Below are 22,719 nucleotides of genomic sequence, written 5' to 3' on the forward strand. Positions count from 1 at the left end.
TGGAGCAATGAATTAACACAATCCTCCCATGACTCGACCGAATTCGGACGAGTTCGCTGTTTGGCACATCATCGGGTGTTGAAGAAAGTGGAGAATGGATCAACGTGCAATCACGCGTGTCCACCCATTGGATTACTCTATGAATGGTGATGAATCGAACAGGACACCGCGATTATGCGGTAAAGCATTGCTATTTAATTTGTTATCCATCAAGTAGTTCATCAGCTGTTGTGATAGTCAAGCGTAAGGGGCGAAAAAAGCTTAATCACATGGGAAAATTGTAAACGTTTACTCTCTTATCTTGATATTCACTGCGTGAGTGTATGGAAATCAACCCCTCGAGTTGGATTATTCCTGTGTTAGTCGACCTTGGCCGAGGGTTGCGGCTAAGTCGAGTATTCGACTTCAGACAGAATTGTAGTCGCAGTCGATAGAACTTGGCTCGTTTCGTTCTCACCCAACGACGTGTTACCCTATCACGTTGAAACAATTACATGAATAACCCGGGAAAATCTGCGCGTGTCAGAATCAACGGGATTAACGGCCAGCTTTACAGCTACACTCAAACCAAAATTATACAGCCAGATGGCAGATACCTTTAGTGCAACGATCCGAAGAAAAAATAAATATTAGTGGTGAAATTTGTTGGACAACTGTTGAAATGCCGTTTTTCATGACTCAGTGTTATATTGTTGTGAGAATTGTTGGAAATGTTGAAATATTGAATAATGAATTTATTAAAGATGTGTAGAAGTCTACACAAACACTAGGTGTTCAAACGGAAATTCGTTGTGAGCACGCTATTGTGAAAGCACTTACCTCGTTTATGCTAAGTGTGATAAAAGAGCTGGTGAACTTAATGTATGCGCTGCATGAACCGAATGAATGTTGAAAGAATCCACCGAGAGATGAATCTCATCTGTTTGACACATAACGAGACATCTCCAAGGAAATCCATGGAATATAAAGTATCAAAAGACGTGAATGATTGATGCGAGTCACAAAGTTCGAGTACATAAAGTTCGATACGCCAAAGATATACTCCATGAACAATAATTTGGTAAACTTACCTCCGATACAGAAGAGACAACAGAGAATTGTTAAGTAGTTGTTTGAAAGAATATGGAAAGCATTTCTTGTTGACTAGTCAAATAACAGTTGCTGTTAACTTGTGATAGAAAAGGTTGAATTTAACTTGTTACACAAATATATCCACAAACATGGTTGACTTATTGATAATTGTGTGAAGGTCTTCGGAGATGTTGATCCATGAAGAGAGACCATAAAGGCAAGATGCTTCTTCGAAATAAATGGCAGGCTATTAATATTAGCATTAGTGGAGCGATGCGTTGATGAGTAAGATGATACGTCCTGAATATGAAAGAAGCTTGCAGAGTGGGTAGGTCATTTCTGAAGAAAGCTTCTCGCTCTATTTCCCCGGTGAAGAAGATCAAAGGGTGTTAGGTGTGAGTGGAATAGATATGTGGATTCACAAGCTTGTACTAGCCACCTGCTGACACGTGGGTGGTTGATACCTGAATGCCAACGACTACAGAAGATGGAAAAGTTAATGTCACGAGTTTGAATGATTCAAATTGCACGGTATTCGCACTGTTCAATCATCGCAAGCCTCGGGATCCCCTGAGGGGCTCCAATGCCTCCTCCGAGCCGCTCTTGGAGATGGGGTCAGAGGGATGGGATTATGAGCCGCTGGCAGATCTTCAAACACCAGGTGCTGCCACACCGGCATCAACACCACCAAATTCTCAGAGGGTTCATACATCCAGGGTTTGCTTTGAGCCGGAGAATCTCGAAGTGACCCGACGCCGCAGCAGCTCAAAACTCATGGCAACTTCCCTCAGGAGGCGCAGCAGGAGCATGAGCGCTTGGAGTGACTTATCAAGATGCTCTTTCAGACTCGATGAAAGGTAATCTTATCCCGTCTTAGGGTGAATTCACTTTTTCATTTGGTATTTTAAATTAATTGTAAGAGCGCAGGGGAAACAGCTTGTCCGTGACAGCTAGAGCGATTATCTTGGAAAATTTGTTGTTTACGGGTCGGGATGCATCATCCATTCTGTCTGGTGTTGAAAGAAATTGTAAGATTGATGCGTACGTATTATTTCAGGGGGAATTTTCATTCTGCCTTGTTTGGGGTTATGTTGAAGTCCTTAATCCGCTGTTAGACGTGATTATCGCTCGTCGCTCTCTCAGCGTGCGATGGGGAAATTCTCATTTATAATTCCTGTAAGACGCTGAACATTCCCACAGCTTTATTTTTTTATTTCATTTTCTTATTTCATTGATTCCATTCATTCATTGATTCCATTTTAGTGTAGTTTATTTTCGTTATTTTTTTAGGAGTTGAATAAAAAAATACGCGAAAAAAAAATTGAATCTGCTCTATGATATGATATGATAGGATGCACCAAAAATATATGTTTTTCCGTATGATCGGGGATGGGGTATGGAAATTTGAAAAACCTGGAAAAAAATGTTTATCAGTTCCTCTTGAATAGTTCTCAACAGCCTCTCCAGTTCTCTGCTTCTGCATCTAGGCAGATAAAACTCGCTTTTGCAGTGACTGCATTTTTTTTCGTGAATCTGATGTGTGCGAGACAGTTTCATTGTGCATGAGAAAGTAGTTCGTATTATCAGTGAGGGTTGACAGGGCCTTGCAGTATCGAAATCCAATGGTGCAGTACAATCGATTGCACAGGCTGTACATCCGAGAGTCGATGAGCAGAGAAGCAGTTTTGCCCTCGTTTGTAACTTTCTGGATAGCGGGGGTAAATCGAATAGCAAAAATTTATGACATCAACTTTTCGGGGAATCCGGCTGTTGATTAATGCGACGTGCTACATTTTTTTCATTACGCGGCTGACGGCTCGCGGAATTTTTCAAATAAATGGCCGACGGAGTTGATGTTTCCTGCGGTTTTTATTTTCCTTCCTTGATGGATATAAATTGCATCAATTGTCAGGTTGCGAGAGTTATTGCTGTGTTTAGGTAGAGCGGCTTTTTTATTTCGCGAGGACTTGAAGTGCTCAGCAAGTGGAACACGCGAGTAGAATGACCAAATGGTTGTCTGCCATGTTAATGCTTCCGGCGTTGAATAAAGATCAAGGACAATTATTTCAAGGGTAACGCTCAAAACCACGGACATCGATTTCCCGACATTTCCGGTGGCGGAAAATTTCCTCTGAATGTGGAATCGTTTAACTGATGGGATGGTGAAGTCATTATTGTTCACGCGATAAAAAAATATTGATTCAATTTCCGTAGTTCCTAGTTTGACGTGAATAAAGTTGAATTCATAATTTTATAGGCGAAATATATATAAATTTTACTTGTATATATTATCATTAAATCTTATATATAGACTGAATTAATTGGATTCGACGGTTTAATTAATTCTCGATTTGATCTCGACTTGAGATTTAATTTCCTTTTTATCGAGAATCTACAATTTTTTATGAATCAGGGATTCAGAATTCATTCTCTCTGGATAAATAATTTATTTACGTTAGATGACTTTTTAAAAATTAATTACTTGTGGGAAGTGTTTGATAATTTATTTTGCAATTGAACGTATTAATATTGATGGGTTGAAGTTGACTACAGTATTACCGAGAGTTATCCAATTTTTTTCTCATTTAAGTTTTGTAATTGGAGGGCAAACTCCATCCTGCGGGATATAAGAGGTGATGAGATTTTAATAATAGTTATCGACCTTCCTTTTAAGTTCGTTAAATAATTCATCGCTCCATAAATTGACGAGGAAATTTGAGTATGGAAAACTCTTGTTCACAACTTTTTCAATAATCACTGGACACTTGATGCGGTTGAAAGGGAAGACTCTTGTTTCTTTACTCTTGTAATGAACAAAAGAATCTCTAATTGCAAAAATGCACGAGTAATAATTTTCATGGACTCACTAATGAGTTCACAAAATAAATTCACAATCAAGTTAACACGGAATATTTTTATGCGCAAATAATATTTCAGCAATTACAATGAAAAATTACGCAGGAAAATAAATCATGAAGATTTTAAATTATAATAATCTTTTTCATAAACCCGCAAAATTTTCCGGAATTTCCGCAAAAATATTTTTTAGTGCGAACGTCAGAGTAATTCAGTTTTTTTTCCTCATTTCAGGTGAGTAACGGAAACGGAAATATTTCAACACCAATGAGTGAGTAAAACTTGTCATACCTAACAACGAAATTGATGTCAACCTCCGGAGGTTTGAGGTAATGACACCCCATCAGCAAGTTTATTGACTTTCAATAACTTTCTACGCAGACAAAAAAAAAACGTGCGATGAAAATAGCCGAGAGGATCGATATGAAAAATACTCAGTCTGTCTTCGTGACACAATGAAATATTTACGGCTCGTCTGGGGATAATCGTGTAAATAAATAAAGTACATGATGATGAATCGGGTTTGATCATGTGACCTCTCAAGATTCCGCGGTTTTAATTGATTTCTCATCAGTGACATCAAGATTGAATATTCTATGTCCACATTTCCCTTCGATCTCCAACACGAAATTGATTACATCCATCGGCCCATTAACTCATTGAATAATCAATTCTCAATATTCCCGAAATTATTTGAATGATATGCCCACTGATGCATTTGACCTCCTGAATGCTCAGATGAATGAACAAACTCATTATGATCTGTTGTTAAATGAGAACAATTGATATTCGTTAACAATGACCGAACGATTCAGTTCTGCGGCAATGAATTCCGCGAGATGTGCCATTTGGAGGATTAATTCTGTCGCGAAATGATGAACTCTCGAAAGTGCATTTTATTGAAACCCATTCTTCACCTGATTTCTCGAAATTGAACGAAGATAATGGTATTTTCATGAATACCTTTTCTGTAGCTCTCATCTTTCTCTATAAAAAAGGTTCACACTAAAAATTCGCTATGTTCCTCCAATTCCGAGATATTGCACATAAAGTGGACTAGAAAAAAATGCACTTATCCTAATTTACTACTTCTTTAATGCATTAGCGTGAGAAAAGTATGTACTTTGAAGTACTTTCATAAAAATATTATTTCTGTGGAGAAAGAATTGAAGAATTCCTTTAATTTATTCTTCGCGAATTCGGTATTTAAAGAAAATTAATAGAAACAATCAGCATTCAAGGACATCTCTCCCATAATTATTCTCATAATGATTGAAAATGATTAATATATGAATATTAATCATATATTAATTGGAGAAATCGCTTTTTGTAAAAATATGTAGCTAACTGAAGTCGATGGGTCCTCGGCAGAAATAATTTTATGAGTGTATCAATAAGTCGGACAGTGGTGATTCTTTTTAGAGGGTGAGGGCTAATTTTTTTTATCGGATGAGCTTGCGAGCTTTTCTCTGGGTCGATATAGTAACGCACCTCGATCAAAGAGAGGACCGTGTCGGTAAAACAGTGGGAAACCCATAGTAGATTTCGCTATCGTTTGTCGTGTAAATACAATTCCTGGTCTGCCCTATCGGCAGATTAGACAGAAAATCTTCATGGCTTTCGTCACATTGCTCATAGATGTGCGCAGAGTTTAGTGGTTATCCGGTATTTTTCCGGGAATCCCCATTTTTCATTCTTTATCCCCGTCTCATTTCTTACAATTACACTCCCTCATCTCTTCCTTCAATAGAAAACAAAATAATTGGAGAGAAAAAATGAAATTGAAAAAACTGATTCAATCCGAAAATTATATTTTACCTTTGAAGACTGTTTTCAATTCTCCAAGTTCTATCGACTTTTAATTATTAATTCTTGAGTAATTACTTCAATTGATTATCATTTTTTATACATGCCTCGGTGATAGACAAGTAAATTTTTTATTAACAATCGAAATGAACCGATTTGATCGATTCGAACTTAGGGACCCAATACCAAAAATATCGTGGATATATCATTCATCGTTTACATTCGTCGGGTAATCGTTTTACGATGGATTTTCAGGTTTTAATCGAGATCGGACAAAGGTCGTCTTATCATTGAGACAATAAATATTTGTATATGTACACGCGTTGACTAAAGCCCCGATAAAATACATCCAGCGCCGAAGCAAATGGAGATTATTAATAAATAATAATAAAACAACAAAATAAAGAAGAAAAAATTATAAGATTAGATAATAATTATAAGAGATAATTAAACATCTTTTTCAGTATTTTGTATTGTAAATTGGGTTGATGGAAAAAAAGGGATGTTAGATTTTTTTTTGTGGGGAGTGAACAGATATCTATTGACACGTCATCGCGATTGAAATCGAATTTCCATATCGGTATTGAATATTACATTTCAAAAGAGGTGAAATACTTGGGGTACAAAGACTACGATTTGACTTTCAAAAGAGAATTTGGGGAAAACTTGTTATTTCCACCTGCGTCATGGAATTTTTTTTCATATTCCATCGAGTTATCGTCCCGCCTGATACTTCGAGACTTCACCTTTTTATTTTATTTCCATCGGGGGTGTTTCATGTCTGCGTTCATGAAGATGAAAGACACCGTCTTTTTTCTCATTTCTATGGTGAAGGGGAACCCGGAGGAATGGCGTTGATGGAAGTAGTATAAATTGTAGTCGAGGAATTACACGCGGAATAAATTATCCCAACCCCCCAGGAACCTCGGATTGAGAACAAAAGATTATCGCAGGAAAACCGAAGATTAAACATTTCGAAAACTAAAATTTATCCACGATAATTTATCCTGGGAAACAATAATCTTTCAGCCGAATATTGCTCGTGTATAATATTTATTCATTTATGTGCAAAAATAATTGTTAATTATAATTTTTTTAAAGCCAAAGAAAATGTAGATGTTATGAAATTTTTGAAGTTCACCGATTCGTCAATGAAAAAATCAGTCTAAAATGAATTTCTTCAGCAATTCAGTCCCTGAAATAACAAATCCCAAAATTCTCCAGACGGTGACCAGAAAACTGTTAAACTTCCTCCGCATGTCTAACGTGGGGGACAAATAAAATTGAAAACAATTTCCAGAACTTTAAACTAAGTATCGAGAGACCCCAGGCGTTTGCGGAATTTTTTTATGAAAACCCTTGAACGTCGGGGACGTTTGAACCCTAAAGTTCTGTTGGGAGCAATAAAAAGAGGATTGGAAGATCAACCCTCTTGGTTACAATCCCTTACAATGAAATATACTTAAAATCTCAAAAGGGAGGATCTCGAGTTGATAAATAATGGAGAAATATGAGCGCATAAATCTCCGAAGACAATAGTCCGATTTTAAAACGAATTCAAATTTCAATAGGTCAAAAGCATCGATTCTACAACAGAAGGAAATGCCGAGACGATTTAATTTATGAGTTTCATTACAAGTACCTGAAATATTATTTAAAGTATCCCCAAGTATAATTGCACTCTAAGAGATTCATTAAAAATCAAAAAGTTACAAATTCATAAACAAGAATGACTTAAAATAATTAATCACTCATTACAAAATCAATGAATATTCAATTGTGTTTTAGCTATTGATCAATTCAATCAGCTGATCAGCAATGAGAACAGCCAAGAACATTCCATAATAATTAATAATAAATAAATTATTATAAACACGTCACATTAAAGTTCTGGAAAAATTCGATAGTTTTTGGCTTCAATCTTTACATTCTCGCAATAAAATTTTTATTCGAGGAATAATATCAATGAGTGCCCAAAATCTGTTCGAATTAGAGATGAATCCTCGAAAAGTTCTCCACGAATTTATTCTTTTCTCTCTAAATTACAGGGAATTGGCTTCAGTTATGCGGTTCCCGTCTGGGTGGCTCGTAAAAAAAGTAATAAAGCTGAGTTCAATATTGACGAGAGGCATAAATATCGTACCTAAGAGGCCTCCTCTCGTCTCTTGATACTCCTCTCTAATAGAATTGATGAACATATTACTTTCTTAAATTCCTCGGAATTGATTGAATTGGAATTCTCGTTCCATTGAAAGGGAAGTCATACAATTACGCTCAAACTCATAGAATACATATAAATACACAATTACTCTCATTTTCTTATGAACGAAAATTCTGCCGCTTCTTTGGTTTCCGCAATAATTCCCGTTTTTTCCGATTGATTCCGCAATTTTTCGGATAATTGATATTTTTGCAATTTTCAAAATTCCGCGGCTTTCCCTTCCCCTAGATAAAATTCGTACAATAATTTGCAAATTTTCGCGATCTTATTCTTAATTCTATCTAGAATGTTATCCTAAAGTTAATTTAACAATTGCATCGTAATAAATTAATTTATAAGTCAATTACAATTTTCACAATTGTCTACACAACAGAAAAATATTAAAAGCTCTTTTTGCAATATATTTACAACAATTTCCTCCATTTTTTATCTCGATGCCGAAATTATCTCGATATCCCTACGGATTTATTTCCATCAGCAGTACCTCAGAATTTTTCACCAAAAAATTTAACCGCCGCCGGTACTTTTATTATCAGGATAACAGAATTGATTGCATTAATATGAAATTTTCATTTCTCTAAAAGGGATTCCACACCCTTTATTCTTGCGCCTGATGGGAATATCCAGCGAGGTCATACAATCAAGCCATCATAATATCATTAAATCGACAGTTCGTTCCTTCAGAACATCAGAACTTCAGAACAACCGCCGAAAAAAAGTGATTAATCTAAAAAAAAATCTCCACAAGAACAACAGACTTAAATGTCCAGAGCATTCATCTCCAAAACTGCATATTACGAGAATTATTCCTCAATTTTCAATTAATAAAGTTCTTCGAGGGAATCCCGCGTATGTCCTGTCTCACGAATTAATTAATCCACCAAAAATCCATGTGCACAATTATCAGTTATGGATCAGTCGCTTCTATTTATGAAAAAAAAATTAATCCCTCGGCGAAATATTCGCAACCGCGACGCGCGAGTTTTGTCAACCTTTCGGTATCAACCGAATCTCACGGTTTTATATTTACGCAAAAAACCCACGAAAAGGAACTCAAATAAAACCCTCAGGATGGGCAATGGGTCCGATTCCTCAAAGTTTCTCAATACCGAACCGAAAGCTGTCCCATAAATCCCGAAAGTCGAGCTACACCACAACTTAACTGCCGTTGCCTTCGCAACATCTTTCTAATTAGGTTGGTTCGGTGGTTTACTCTGCTATCAAATTATCGTGGACATGTGATAATTCATTCGTCACGGCAGAACTCAGTGTGCTACAAGGATGAGTCCACGCTCTTCTAAAAAATTCGCGACAATTTTCCCCGGGACAAGTCAAAATCAACTGATAAACCATTAAAAAAACACCAAATAAACATCAATAAATGCAGATAACACAGAAGAATGAGGTAAATAAAAATTTCCTGAAAAAATATTGGACTGCAGGTATAGAAATGAAGAAACGCTTTGAGTATCTTGAACACTAAGAATTATCATCGAAAGCTTGATTTAACTCTAGAGAATCCAAGAGGCACTTTACAGAATCGCAATATAATTTTCTCTTACTACCCTAACACTTGGTTTCTCCTTTCGACCCTCCACAAAGTCCTGCAGGAATTTTCCTGCTTTTACGATATGAAGGAGCAGCAATATGAAAGCACCAGAGCAATAAATGCTCCCCAAATCCGGAAATATAAAAACTAGTAAAGAAATCGTGAATTCTGTCTGCGGGAAAGAACCCAACGAACTCCAACAAAAAACGATAGAAACCCGAGAATTAATATTGTCCAACACCTGACAATCTGCATACATATCTATATATATATAAATATACATACAGTATATAAATTTTCAATAAAAAGTGTAACGCGAGTGAATTTCGATAAAATCGGATGGTGCGTAATTTGTCAGCCGCATGCCGAAAAAATGGTGATATTTCCCTGAATTTGAAAATCCACGAGTCCACTAGGTACTCGTAACCGCGGGATTTGTTTTGGACAGGCGTCTGCGCCGGAATGCAGGAAGGACCAGGAGGCGTACCTTCTGCTCACCGTCAGTGTGAACGTCGCGACGCCAGTCGCCCCCGAACCGTCGTGTCGTCGAGATGCGAATATCTCGACACATACCGATACCCGTGCACAATTACACTCATTCAAACGATTCCGCCATAACAAAAAAGCCCGACAAGTCACTCGATCACAATTGGCTGACATGGGTTACCCACCCACTTGAAGATTCCGCCACATGACGATTAATTTCACTCACAAATCAGACATCACCATCCATTATGAACAATCCATCATCCCGGACAGCTGCCACTTGAAATTCCTGTAATTAGAACAATTGGCCTCGAAGAACAGTTCAAATGTACCGTAAATAAGAACGACGCGCGCAGTGGAATCACACGTGAGTTAACAGGGAAAATGTGATCGTGTCGAGTTAGTACACCCTCGCGGCTATTTCAGCGATAACAAGTGTTTGCTTACATCGTATTACAAGGGTTTCAGGTAATTGCATCAAACAAGAAAGCAAGAGCACCGTAAACATCACAGCCGCGAGTGATCGTCAGTGGATAGAAAACGCAGCGAAAATCGAAGAGCAAGATCATCAGGAGTTCATCGTAAGCCCGTGATTTGAGAAGAATTTTCAAAATTGAGAAGCAAGAGATTTTGCCGATCGCAGATGGCGCATCACTCGTGTCGACTGTCCGTCATATTCAAGAAGAGAGACAAGAAAATCACGGGGGATCAGAGAAATAAAGGTATGTTGGATCTTGATGTGATGCACATCTGGAAACAACTGATTACCGATGGTACATGTCAGTGGATAATTCCGCCGTTGCGGGATCTGAGAAGCTGCTTTATTCAGAAATCATCAGGGCTAAATTGAATCGGACTGTTAGCTGTGTCAAGTGTTTACTTAGGATCCGAACCTCTTCAAACAGACTCTTGTGACTAACAAAATCATGAGTAATTGCAGAAAAAGTCAAGTGGAGACTGTCAATAGAGCATGATTAACTGGTAATCGCATGATTTCGATTTCCTGTCGGAGATTTTTCATATTCATTACATGTTCGATTACTTCGTCTTCTGCGACGCAATCGCCATCTCGCGACGGCTTGTTTAATTCAGCTTTTGTTTCAATAGTGTCGGATGAAATTGACAGGTTTGTTTTCAATTATCGTCACCTGTCAAATTGAATTAGGGGAATATTGTGGAATTAATGTATAGTGAGAGAATTTTTTTGTGCAACTACCAAATTGATATATATATGACAATTCATATATAGTTTTTTACGTGTTCGTGTTTTAGGGGTAGAAAATATCACGTGAATTATTTACACACGCGGTGGAATACCTGCGTCAATGCTTGTGGTAGAAATGCTTTAAAAATGACGGGAAATAAATGCAATTTGTCGTGAAATTATTGACGGTGTGATGCAAATGTGATCGCCGATGAACTTCACGGCGAGCGTCACTTCAGTGAAATCAAATTCCGTATCGAAAATCTGATTTATTGGAGGACATCAATTTTCTATGGACAATGAACATTCGTCGACGTAAGGGAGAGATTTTACGTTCGGAAATTTTTTGAATAAAAAATTTGGAGGGCATCGTCAGGGGTTTTATCTTCTGGTAAATTTTTAGTCAATATCAATTTTCATTTGGCCAATTTGGATGTTCGCTGGGTCGAGAATTCATTTTTGAGATTTAATTTTATCCCTTGGAAAATGTGAAACACTTAGTATCCATTTTTAACCGTGCAAGTGCTTTCGTTTGAATTTCCTGGAAAAGCGGGAAAATCTGAGGGAAAATTTAAAACAAGGAAAAGCTGTCGAGATTCTCCGCACGGGTTTTTGGTTGGGGGAAAATTCTAAAGACTGAAGTTGCATATTCATGTGTCTGGAATTATACAACATTCAGACCGGGTAAATATAATACGCGTATGGAATTGACGGAATGAAACACTGGGAAGAATTTATGGTGGAAAATATAGAAAATATATTCGCGGATGTGGATTATATTCGAGAGCGAAGTGCGCATATGGATGAGTTCTGGTAATTAATTAATTACACTTGCAATATCTCGGAATAAATTTTCTCAGCATTCAGAACGAAAAATAAATTCGATTCGCATTTACTTTTTCTCCGAATCGAAAATATAAATAAAACCAATCCCGAGGTATCCGTTCTCCAATCGGGAATGTGAATTCTTAAATCGAAAATATGGATTCACGGATCGTGAATCATTAAATTTTTATTTGAGACATAACAAATTCATGTCCAAATAAATTTTATATTTTTATATTTTACATTTTTGATTCCGCAATTTATATCATTGAATCAAGAATCTGTATTAATCGGTAATACGAATTATTGAATCAAAATGATGAATTCTCAAATCAGAAATATGAATTGTCGAATTGCGAAATCGGCAATATGGAATTCGCTGGAATCCATTTTTCTTATTTATACTTTTCAATAGTAATTCTTAGAGAAATTACTGGTTCTCTCTGTCTGGAGCACCTGAATGGACGAATCACCATCGCGATTGAACCAATTGATCTCGAATTCTTCTAGATGTTGACTCAATCGTAACTGTAGTAATCACAGATTCTCGTAATCCAAGGAAAAAAGTCAAAGGTCAGACCAATCTGTAATCTCACCGAAGCAAAACCTAACTTGTCATTCCGTCCTACATTTATCATCACCCCTGAATACAAATAGGTCCCATCAATTTGTCAGTATGCATTCAGAAATAGTAACTGTTAGCCCGTTTGAAATGGCGAGACATAACTAGATGTTTGAATTACAAACGACGAATCGTTAAATTAAAGGCGACGAGTAATTCAATGTTGACACGTAATGCGATGGTACGGTTGAAGAATTTTCTTTGAAAATTTCTGGTACTCCCCGTAGGAATTTTATCCTGACATCTCAATGAAAGACTAACGTACGTGTAAAAAATAATCATTTCAACGAAAATTACCCGAGAAAAATTAAACAAACCATCAAAACTCCATCACCATTTGAATTAATTGTTTTAGTTATTAATTAAATCAATTACCAAATGAAAATTCAAGAGAAAAATCAACCGAAATGTGAGATTTTCCGTTATTCCGTATTAATTTTTCCGGAATTATGGAAAAGACACGGAATTTTTATTGAATATTTTTTTACGTACTCTGGAAATTACTAGTTCATGAAATTTCATTTGATTTTAATAACAATGACAGTTTACTCCCTGTTAGAGAATATTTTCAACCCACTCAGGTCGGCTTATCCCATAATCCCATAAGTCTCATTGAAATGGATGAGTGAATAGTATAGATTGAGTTTCAAAGTGAAGAGATAAGCCATGAGTGTAAATAGGTTAAATGTTACTCGATTCCTGATATCTGGAAGAAGATTTATTGGTTCACAATATATCCATAATCTTTTTTAAAATATTCGCGAATCAGCCCTGACATGTTCTTATAAGAAATATATTTTATTTTCTCATACTTTATCAAAACATTTTATTTTTATGAATAATTAGACTATTCTCATTTATTACTATTCAACTCGAGAAATTATGTATTTTCATAAAAATGAATAGATTCCATCAATAATTATCAATTTCTAATTGAAATCACCGGAAAATTATTTAATTGGGAAAACAGTCGTTTGAAAAAAGAATATACTTGTCCCATGTAACTGCCATGTCAATTTTTTTCCGTTGAAAGTGTCAGTTACAGCGTTGAATAATATTCTATTGACACCCTCGTTGATGCATTATTGCAAGCCATTACCCCAACTACATGACAAGTAATTCGATCACGTGATGACGTTTAAAATTCATGCAACGAGCCACTGGGATTACCCAGATCAATGTTCATTGAATTTCCTCGAATTTTAATGACAAAACGAATACCGCGGTCCTACAAATTTCGTTGTACCAATGTCCCAAAAGCTTTTTATCCCAATAACGATCTGTTACCGATCAAAATAACGCAAAATATCACCGAAAAAAATCACAACAAAAAATATTACAAATAAAAAAATTATTGCTTTCAAATTATATATATTTATTATATTAGAGCTAAAAATCTTTCAACAAAACACACATTATTTCGAAACATTACAAGAACTAGGATATTCATTCAAAAATAATTGAGGGCAACAGTATTTTGCCGGTGTAATACTTCTGCGAAGTAAAAAATAAATATATAACCCTTTCATTTGTAATATTTTTTTAAATAACATAATGATTTCGTGATATCTCGACTTGTAACATTTTTCGGGGTAATCATTTCAAATATAAAAATATATTTACCTTCTAATATTTTGACTCGCAATATTTTTTTAGAATATTTTCTGAGCAAATGTTATTATTAAATATATTCAAATGATTTATCGATATAAATCGCGCGATAAAACTAGTGGAAGACGATTGTTACTTTGGATTACATCAATTGTTCTGAAATTTACGTGAAAAGAGGTGACGACGTGGGTATCGGAGCGTCAATAACCCGACAAGTGCAGTCAATCCAAGTGAAAGAAGAAATAGTGTCCAAGTCTAGGTGCTTTATTCCCCCTGTTGGCGGATATCACCCTTGTTCTTTTCCCTCATCCATGAAAAAAACTTACTCTTCCTTCGCTGACAACTAGAATTTCACGAGATCTCCAAGTCCCTCTCCAATTCAAACGACACGAATTTTTTTTTAGAGACTCAGAATTCATCGCACACTCTGTCTTATTGAATCCGCGGATTAAATTACCGTCAAATTAAATTCAGTTATTAGTATTCTTACCATTCCTCCCAGGAAATTGATGGCCCCCAGATTAAAGTGGGGAATTCCTAGAATTATTTCTTTATTTATAAGGAAAAATGTAATTTAAACGGCATAAATTAGTAAAATAACAGAATTTATTCAGAAATGATTATTACTTAATCTATTCAATTATATAACATTTAATATATTTAAATAATTCGATTTGTTTCTAATGATTGAATATTGAGTACCGAAACGTCAATTTTCCCGGATTTTTTTGTGGTATGACTGAATAAAAAATCACGTGTCAAGAACAATACGAAATATTTTATTTTTCAACGAGATTTCCACTAATTTGAGAGGGATTGGAAGCGGTCAGACCGATATGGAACAATTTCATCTCGTGTATAACCTTTGATGGGCAGAATATTGACAATTGAATTTTTCATGTTAAATCCAGGTCAACTATTGACTTTCCGATGCGACAATATGCCTCAGCGAGCGTCTTAGTAATTTTCTCCTCTCATCACTCGGTGGATCGATAGATAATAAAAGGTTGTCAAAGGAACGATCGTCAGCGATTTTAGTGGGAAACCGATCATCCTGGGGGAAATATTCGGATAACGAACATTCGTATTAAATAATAATTAATATCTCCTGCGTCACGCGATTTCTAACATTGCATTATTAAATTTATTAAATCTAATTATCGAATTATTCAATTTACTTCGGCTAATTCAATTTATTTTTTACATATCATACCCAATAGTCATGAACTATAATTAATTATCTCAATTAATATCTTAATCTTAATGAATTATTACATTTTATGTTTTTAAACTCAATTAATTTTTGTTGTATTACAATTGCTGAGGATAATCGTTAATTTATTGTTCACCAATCGTTACGTAAAACTTGTAATTTAAAATTCAATTATTCACTCGATATTCTGAATTGTAGAGCGCGAAATTCGCAATTAACTGACGTTTACAGAAATTCTGTTTAAATACAGCGAATGGTGATAGTAATGTCTCCATTGTTCTCGTGAGCTTTGAGGAAGTAATTGGATAGCATAAGAACAATAACTAAGCTAGGAACAGTAAACTAAGCGCCATTTGCTCTCAAGGTCATTGTTGCAAATCCTATGGCATTCAGAATTTCCTTCCATGAATGGCATTTTACAGGGCATTAGTTCCACTTCATCTGCCATGGATGACTGATTTTTACAGCTCGGATTAATGCCGAGTGAATTTTATCTACGATTAAACCTTCATAGCTTTAAAAGTCACTTCTTCCATTTGATATTGACTAAAAAATATCGCAAAACTGTCCACTCAAATAAAAAATTCATTTCTCAACGTTAAAATAATTTTTTTTTATTTCAAAGAAAATTCATCAGCTTAAGTTACAACAATTTTCTTAATTGTACAAAACTAATTTACAGAATTCATTTTATTCATTTATAGATCAAATTTGTAATAAATTTTTAGTTAGTCTTTTTTTCGATTTTTGGTTACATAATTTAAATAATTGTGTCATAAAATTCACGTCAAGCGATTTATAATTATTTCAAACTTCTTTGAAAAGGGGATTATAGTCATGATTATTATTAAATTACAAATGATTACTTTATTTGAAAACCAGATAATTTCAATTGAAATAATTTATTAATACCATTTCATCATTAATCAATCAGATTATTACAATAAAAAAAGAATTAACAACCATTACATATTGAGACCTCTGCGCAATAATAATAACAATAGCCGAATGGCAAGTCATAAAATTTCCACTTTTCAATAACAGAATGGAGTATCACGTGAATTAAAACATTTACTCCATTCAAGAGTACATATAGGATTTCAATAAAAAAAAGTTAAAAATCATTTCCATCTCCTCGACCAATCCCACACGTATCCTTCCAATAAATTTCAATATTGAAACGATTCCATAAGTTCCACCATTCTCCGGAAATCGATCCCTCGAGTGAAGTTTCGAAACTCCAACTAGCAACTGGAAACATTTCATTTGTACGCCTAACAAATTAATTCCGCTTTTATTAATCTAACGTGAAATTCAGCGATAAATATTTCACCTGAAAATCTGATACTACAGTACAGTATAACGTAACTCTTGATAAAACGCGTGTAGAATTTCACTCATGCAGATTGACATATAGTGGCAGTAGTTTAACTCGATTTATCGCGCTCGATAATTAAGAGGATTATATATCACTGGATCAACCCTCATCTGCCCCCAAGTGGCAGTTATTTTTAGGTGTTTATAAATTATCTCTCGGAACATCAGAAATTTACGCCGGATAAATCCAACATCAAGTGCGAATTGCAAGAGAAATTATGTAAAATAATATTAATAATATGCCTATCAGATATAAATTTAAATTTCATCTTCAGATGTGATCTAGAACTAAAACCCGAGTTCATCTTAATGAACCCCTTTCATCATTACTGAAAAATGAAAAGGGTTTATTATTTTATCGATACCACCAGGCTATTGATATTATTATTTATTTCATATAATTAAGAATGATAATTAATGAATATTTCGGATACATATAGTTTTTTCCACGCGGGGTACCAAGAAAGAAAAGAAAAAAGAAAAGAATAGAACGACCGTTTCCATTTCGAGAAGGCGGAAAAATATGAATATGCGTGAAAAATGTTTTCTCGGCCCCAGCGAAACTCAGTGATGTAAATTCAAGATATTTCTGCTTTCGATTGTAGGGCATCAGATGTCGTATAATATTGATATATCATATTTGACTTGGTGAATGATGAAATACCAATAACTGGAGGCACCAAAGAAGATCCACAAGAACCGGGAAAGGCACCTTATTTTATATAACAAAAAAATCCCTCAGGATTCATCATTTATATAAAATTGACAATGCAACATTGATCAAGAGACTGTAAGGAGTCACAGGACTATATCAATACGCATGATCGATTGATCGTGCATTAACCCAGTGGGGCCACATCTTTAAACAATAATTCTACTCTGAAACAATACAGGAAACACCTAAACTAGTCAATTATAACAACGTAATGCCTATTTTATAAAATGTATAAATCTAAAAATTGATTATCCAATTTACATGAATGATTTGTAAATCCACGGACAAACGAGAGAATAAATAAACAAAAGATTCAATCTTGGAGGATTGAACGGACAGCTAAAAGCACCGCGAGTTCTTTCATCCGGAGATTCAATTTAAAAAAAAACTCCAAAGGTATTATAAAAAATGGAATAATGTCTGCTGCATGCTGTCGTAAAATCCATGGAAGATAATGATGTTGAACTGTAAATGAAAATTGCATGTATGAAACAATGGAGCACGATATTAATTTAAATGTTCATTTAGTGTTCCGGTAATTGTACCTCATTAACGCAGATTGGAGCTTTCACAATTTCAATCCTGGGATTACGTTGATACACCTGTTGCTTGTCTGTTCTTTATTATGTTGAATTCACAACAGCTTGTACCTACAAATTGCTGTGATCAAACGACATATTGTTCACCCAGTGAAGTGTTTAAAATAGTAACTTAATTATTTTAATGGAAATTCAGTGATGAGTTACATAGATTATTTGACACGTGTGAGCAGAATTTGAATTATTGATGGGTGAGGGAGTGATTTGCCGCCTGGACGCATAAATCCAACTTATCGAATCGACGTGTACGATGTTTGTTGCATTTATATCCATTTCCTGCGAAATGTACAACGCACGGAGGCATGGGTAATTGAAAGCTCTTACGGATCCCTACACTCAGCGGAAATTGCGCATTAGTATCATGACTCTAACGCAGTGAGAGTAACGAGCTTTCTCGGGGTTTCGTCCTCATCCAGGAGTATCTCATTACCATGTTGTGGCAATGGGGTATTGTCGCTCTCGGTACTCCGAATCTAGACTGCAAACCGATCAATTCCTTAGGGTATGCAACATCTTACAGAGAATTACTTTTACCGCAAAGATTCATTAACTGAAACATATTATCATAAAAATGCGTCAGGTAATCTTGACTAGATCTTAATAATTATCATAATTAATTAATTTCACTTCAGGATTAAATTAAAAGTCTTAACCTACGACACGTCGGCAATGAGAATAACAATTATGAGAATGATTATCGGGAGAATTCAATTATACAAAAATAAAACAGATTTTTTTGCGCTGCGCATTGCATAGTGTATGGGGCATCAATTTTTTGATTATTGAATGTATATTCGAGGTAAAATCGAAAGTAAATTCAGTATTTATCGTCTTTGAATCGAATTTGGAGGGAATCAAAAGATTGTCTGTAAAATTTCAATTTTCTCTGAACAGTGGATGGAATTCTGAATAGAATTATGAAAATCGTTAACATTCAACTAGATATTGTCCTGAATTTTCAATCTTTCATTTAAAATCGATTCAAACTTAATGTCCACATTCAGTATTGAGTTTAAAAACTCATGAAACTCATAACACAATTGAGGACCAACTCAATTTTGATGAGTTTCCCAACACGAAGAACTTCCGTGAACGACTGGCATTTAATCTCAACTGAAATTCACAATATTAGCAATAAATGTGTGACTGTTTGAATAAATAATTAAAAAATATAGTAACATTTTAGGACTGCGGATGAGAACTGTATAAAAAATCTATCAAAACATTTTATCATGCATAACGATGTTGAATTTCTTGACGAAAAGGAAGTAATGAAATTCCTCACATTACTGGAACCCTTTGAGATTGTGAGACGAACAAATTGCAGACGATAAAAGACTCTTGATATTCAGTCCTTCCAGCTGTTCATGTGCAAAGAGTGTAATATATCAATGTTTACAATCTCCTTAAAAATGAGGAACGGAAAAAATAATAAAATTGAGAAAATCTTCTTCTAACTTTCGAAAGTCAGACTTTCCAATTACAATTTCCATATTTAATGTTTCATATAACTAATTTTTTTTATGTATATATTTTCCATTGAATTATTTCCAGAATTTCCCAATTATATTGTTTAATTCTCGTGACAACAACAGAAAAATGGGAAATTTCACTTGAATTTTTAATAGTAAAACCTGTGGATCAAAGAGTGAACAACAGTTAAATAGTAATTAGTTTAATGAAGAACTCAATTACATCTCGCAAAATACTTTCTCTACTTCCACTTGAAATACTTTCAAACATACAATTTTCAATGAATCCCTGCAGATTAAAAAGGTCAAAAGTCTAAATAACCCATACCACCCCCGAGCAATTGAGTAATCATCATTAAAAACTTGTTTCCGCGCCGGTGAGCCGAGTCATTATTTAAATTCAATTAACTCCTCTTGTTTAAACTTCTTCATTAGTCAACTGTGAGACTCTCCCTGCGGTTTTATATTGAAGAAGTTTTCCTGGATCTCGGTTATAATTTCTTCAGGAAATTTATTTTCGCAGTGTTATGGAGGTGTTTCCCACTTCGGTATGGAGTTTAATACGAGAAAAGTTGGAGGGTCGTAGAGGACAGACCGAAAAGCACCGAAAAACGAAGAATGCTCGGACAATAGGAAGTTCACTCAGACGAACATCAAAGAGAACGAGATAACGACAATGTATGTCTTGACGAGCTTTCTCCATGTTCGTAATTAGCACTACATCCCATGAACATTTCGTTGCCTAGGGCAACAAGCTCTCTCATTCGGTTGATGCTTTCTGCTGATCCGTGTAATGATATCTGTTTCACCACTGTCTAGAATTTATTTCAATTTAGATGGCCGACTTGATTATCATTTACAAAGTCGATATCTTGTTCTCCACTTTAAACACGGTTAGAAAATTATACAGAGAAAAAAATATATGAACAAATAAATTAAATAATTAAATAAGTTAATATAAATTTCGTTTCGTAAACAATCGGAATTTTTTTGTTCTGTTCGGCGTAATTTTTATACGACGTTACGAAAAAATTGTGCGACAATGAAAAAGTGACGGAGAATTTCTGTAAAATTGTTCTTTGACGAGACATTCGATTTCTTGAATATTCAAATAATTCGTAATTTTTATAAATGACTCCCATAAATAATCGATTCCCTGAAAATTGAATTGGATTTATAAAAAAATGGATGATCGTTGAAAAAATGAAATTTCTTAAATACGAAAAGTGAACGAGAAAATTACTGAATGTTTCCAATTGAAATTGAATTCAAACTCATAAAATTAAAATTCAAACGCCAAAGTGACTGAAATTTCAAGGAATTTTTAATAGTGCAACAAACAAAGGAATACAAGTGCAAAAAAATTATTTATTAACGAGTGTTGATAAAACATTATTCACACCCTCGGATCAATGCGTAATTGGATTGATCCCATCAAAATCACCTCGAGCCTGAACTCCAGTAACAGAATTCCGGATGTTTGTGGATAGTTCATGTTGCGGTGGAAAATTTCGTGAACTTAATCCCCAGGGTTTATCCAGTGAAACGTAGTTTCCTCAAACCCAATACTCCACAGACACCTGCAGGTTGAATAATTCTTCAACATTCTTGATCATTCCCCTGATCCAATCGATCCCACTCAAATCCGGGGATTCCAATTTTCCAAACGTGTCAATGTCTCCAGTAATTTCGTCATCTCTATTTGAATCCTATACCGAGGGGAGGAGAAAAATCCTCTAACTATTGCAGACACTTCGTTGACTCCTGGTGATTTCTCGGAGCTAGGGTGAGCCTTTGAAATGATGGAAGGATTATGTTGGCTTCATCTTCATTTCAGGTTACACCCTTGTCGATTCAATTAGGTCCAGGCAGAGCCTGACAAATTATCATTTGAGATCAGTGACATCAATCCTCTCCAGCAGTGACGACAGAGATTGGTGTTGATGGGGGAAAATCCCGGGTCAATGATGAAAACTAATTGTGAGTTGATGTTTCATATTTGAAGAAATCTGTCCTAATGAAATTGTCTTCTCTTCTTCCATTGATGATTGCACTATTGTCAGTTTATCGAGTGGAATAAGCGTTCGATGAAGTTTCCCCTCGTGTTGTGTATCTGTGAGAATCTTTATGGGAAAAACTTTCCCTCCTGAAAGCATCGAAATAATCCATTAATTCTATTTTATTTATCCATTAATAAAGTGTTCATTTGGTGGTAAACGCGAGGACATCTGATGCCATTCAGGGGTTCTCATTTCTCCTGAGGAACACCACTAGATAAATGATTGTGAAAATTGAATTGCTCCTCGGGAAAATTGCAAGGCGTGAAATTATCCAGCTGGTCTGGTTTTTTTTTTTTCTGGGAATAGTCACAAACAATTTCTTGCAGGAAGAATTTAAATCCCAGGAGATATCTTCTCGATTGTCCAGAGGTCATCTGACGACGCTGGCACTTGTTCCCAGTACCAGTGATTTAATTAAGATTGCATAATACCACAGGGCTGGCGTTGATTGCTCTCACCGTCCCTTCAGATCGATCCACCACCTGGAGGCACTTCTCTGGAGAATTGAGGAAAAACCGCGGATAACTTTGTGGGATATTATCCCCGGGGTTTTATCAGACTTTGGGAATTTCGGAGTTGCTCACTATCGGGAGGAGAATTTCGAGTGAGAAAGAATTTATACTTGAATCAAATATATTTTATATTTCACCCAAACATGTGTGCATCTTTGTTAGAAAATAACTAAACAATCAAGTCTGAAATCATAAAGGTGGAAGTGACGTTTCAAACGAATTTTATTTCAATCGAGTAATTCAAATTTTAAAAGTGGAATTGAAATTTCATATTCTCATTTTTCGGAGATTGCGATAATTCGTGAATTCTCAATAAAAAGAAAATGCGGAAGTATTGATAAAATGGGAGAGAAATTTTATTATAAAATTTTTGTAAAAATATAGCAAAAAAAAAATCATTTTAAAATAATTTTTCGCAGGTTAAATTATCTATGAAATAAAGAATTAAAAACGAGAATTGATGGAAAGAATTTCGCATACAATTTGAGCGGAAATTCATTAAAATTTCCATGTCAACGTC

General features: G+C 35.1%; 1 protein-coding gene across 1 annotated transcript; it reads left to right on the forward strand.

Moving 5' to 3' along the window:
- Nucleotides 1-1,680: 1,680 nt before the first annotated feature.
- Nucleotides 1,681-2,025, forward strand: LOC105263933 (uncharacterized). The gene is made up of 2 exons (XM_011300466.1): nt 1,681-1,928; nt 1,992-2,025. Exons 1-2 carry the CDS (start codon nt 1,681-1,683, stop codon nt 2,023-2,025), a joined length of 282 nt encoding a protein of 93 aa, XP_011298768.1.
- The last annotated feature ends 20,694 nt before the right edge of the window (nt 2,026-22,719 follow it).

The sequence above is a fragment of the Fopius arisanus genome, unplaced genomic scaffold (genome assembly GCF_000806365.1).
Source record: "Fopius arisanus strain USDA-PBARC FA_bdor unplaced genomic scaffold, ASM80636v1 scaffold00017, whole genome shotgun sequence".
Lineage (NCBI taxonomy): Eukaryota > Metazoa > Arthropoda > Insecta > Hymenoptera > Braconidae > Fopius > Fopius arisanus.

What these genes read in the sequence shown, in the direction of transcription:
- LOC105263933 (XM_011300466.1), top strand. Translation starts at nt 1,681, where the DNA reads ATGGGGTCAGAGGGATGGGATTATGAGCCGCTGGCAGATCTTCAAACA. An exon ending in TCTTTCAGACTCGATGAAAG is followed by an intron (nt 1,929 to 1,991) that starts GTAATCTTATCC and finishes ATTAATTGTAAG; the next exon opens with AGCGCAGGGGAAACAGCTTG.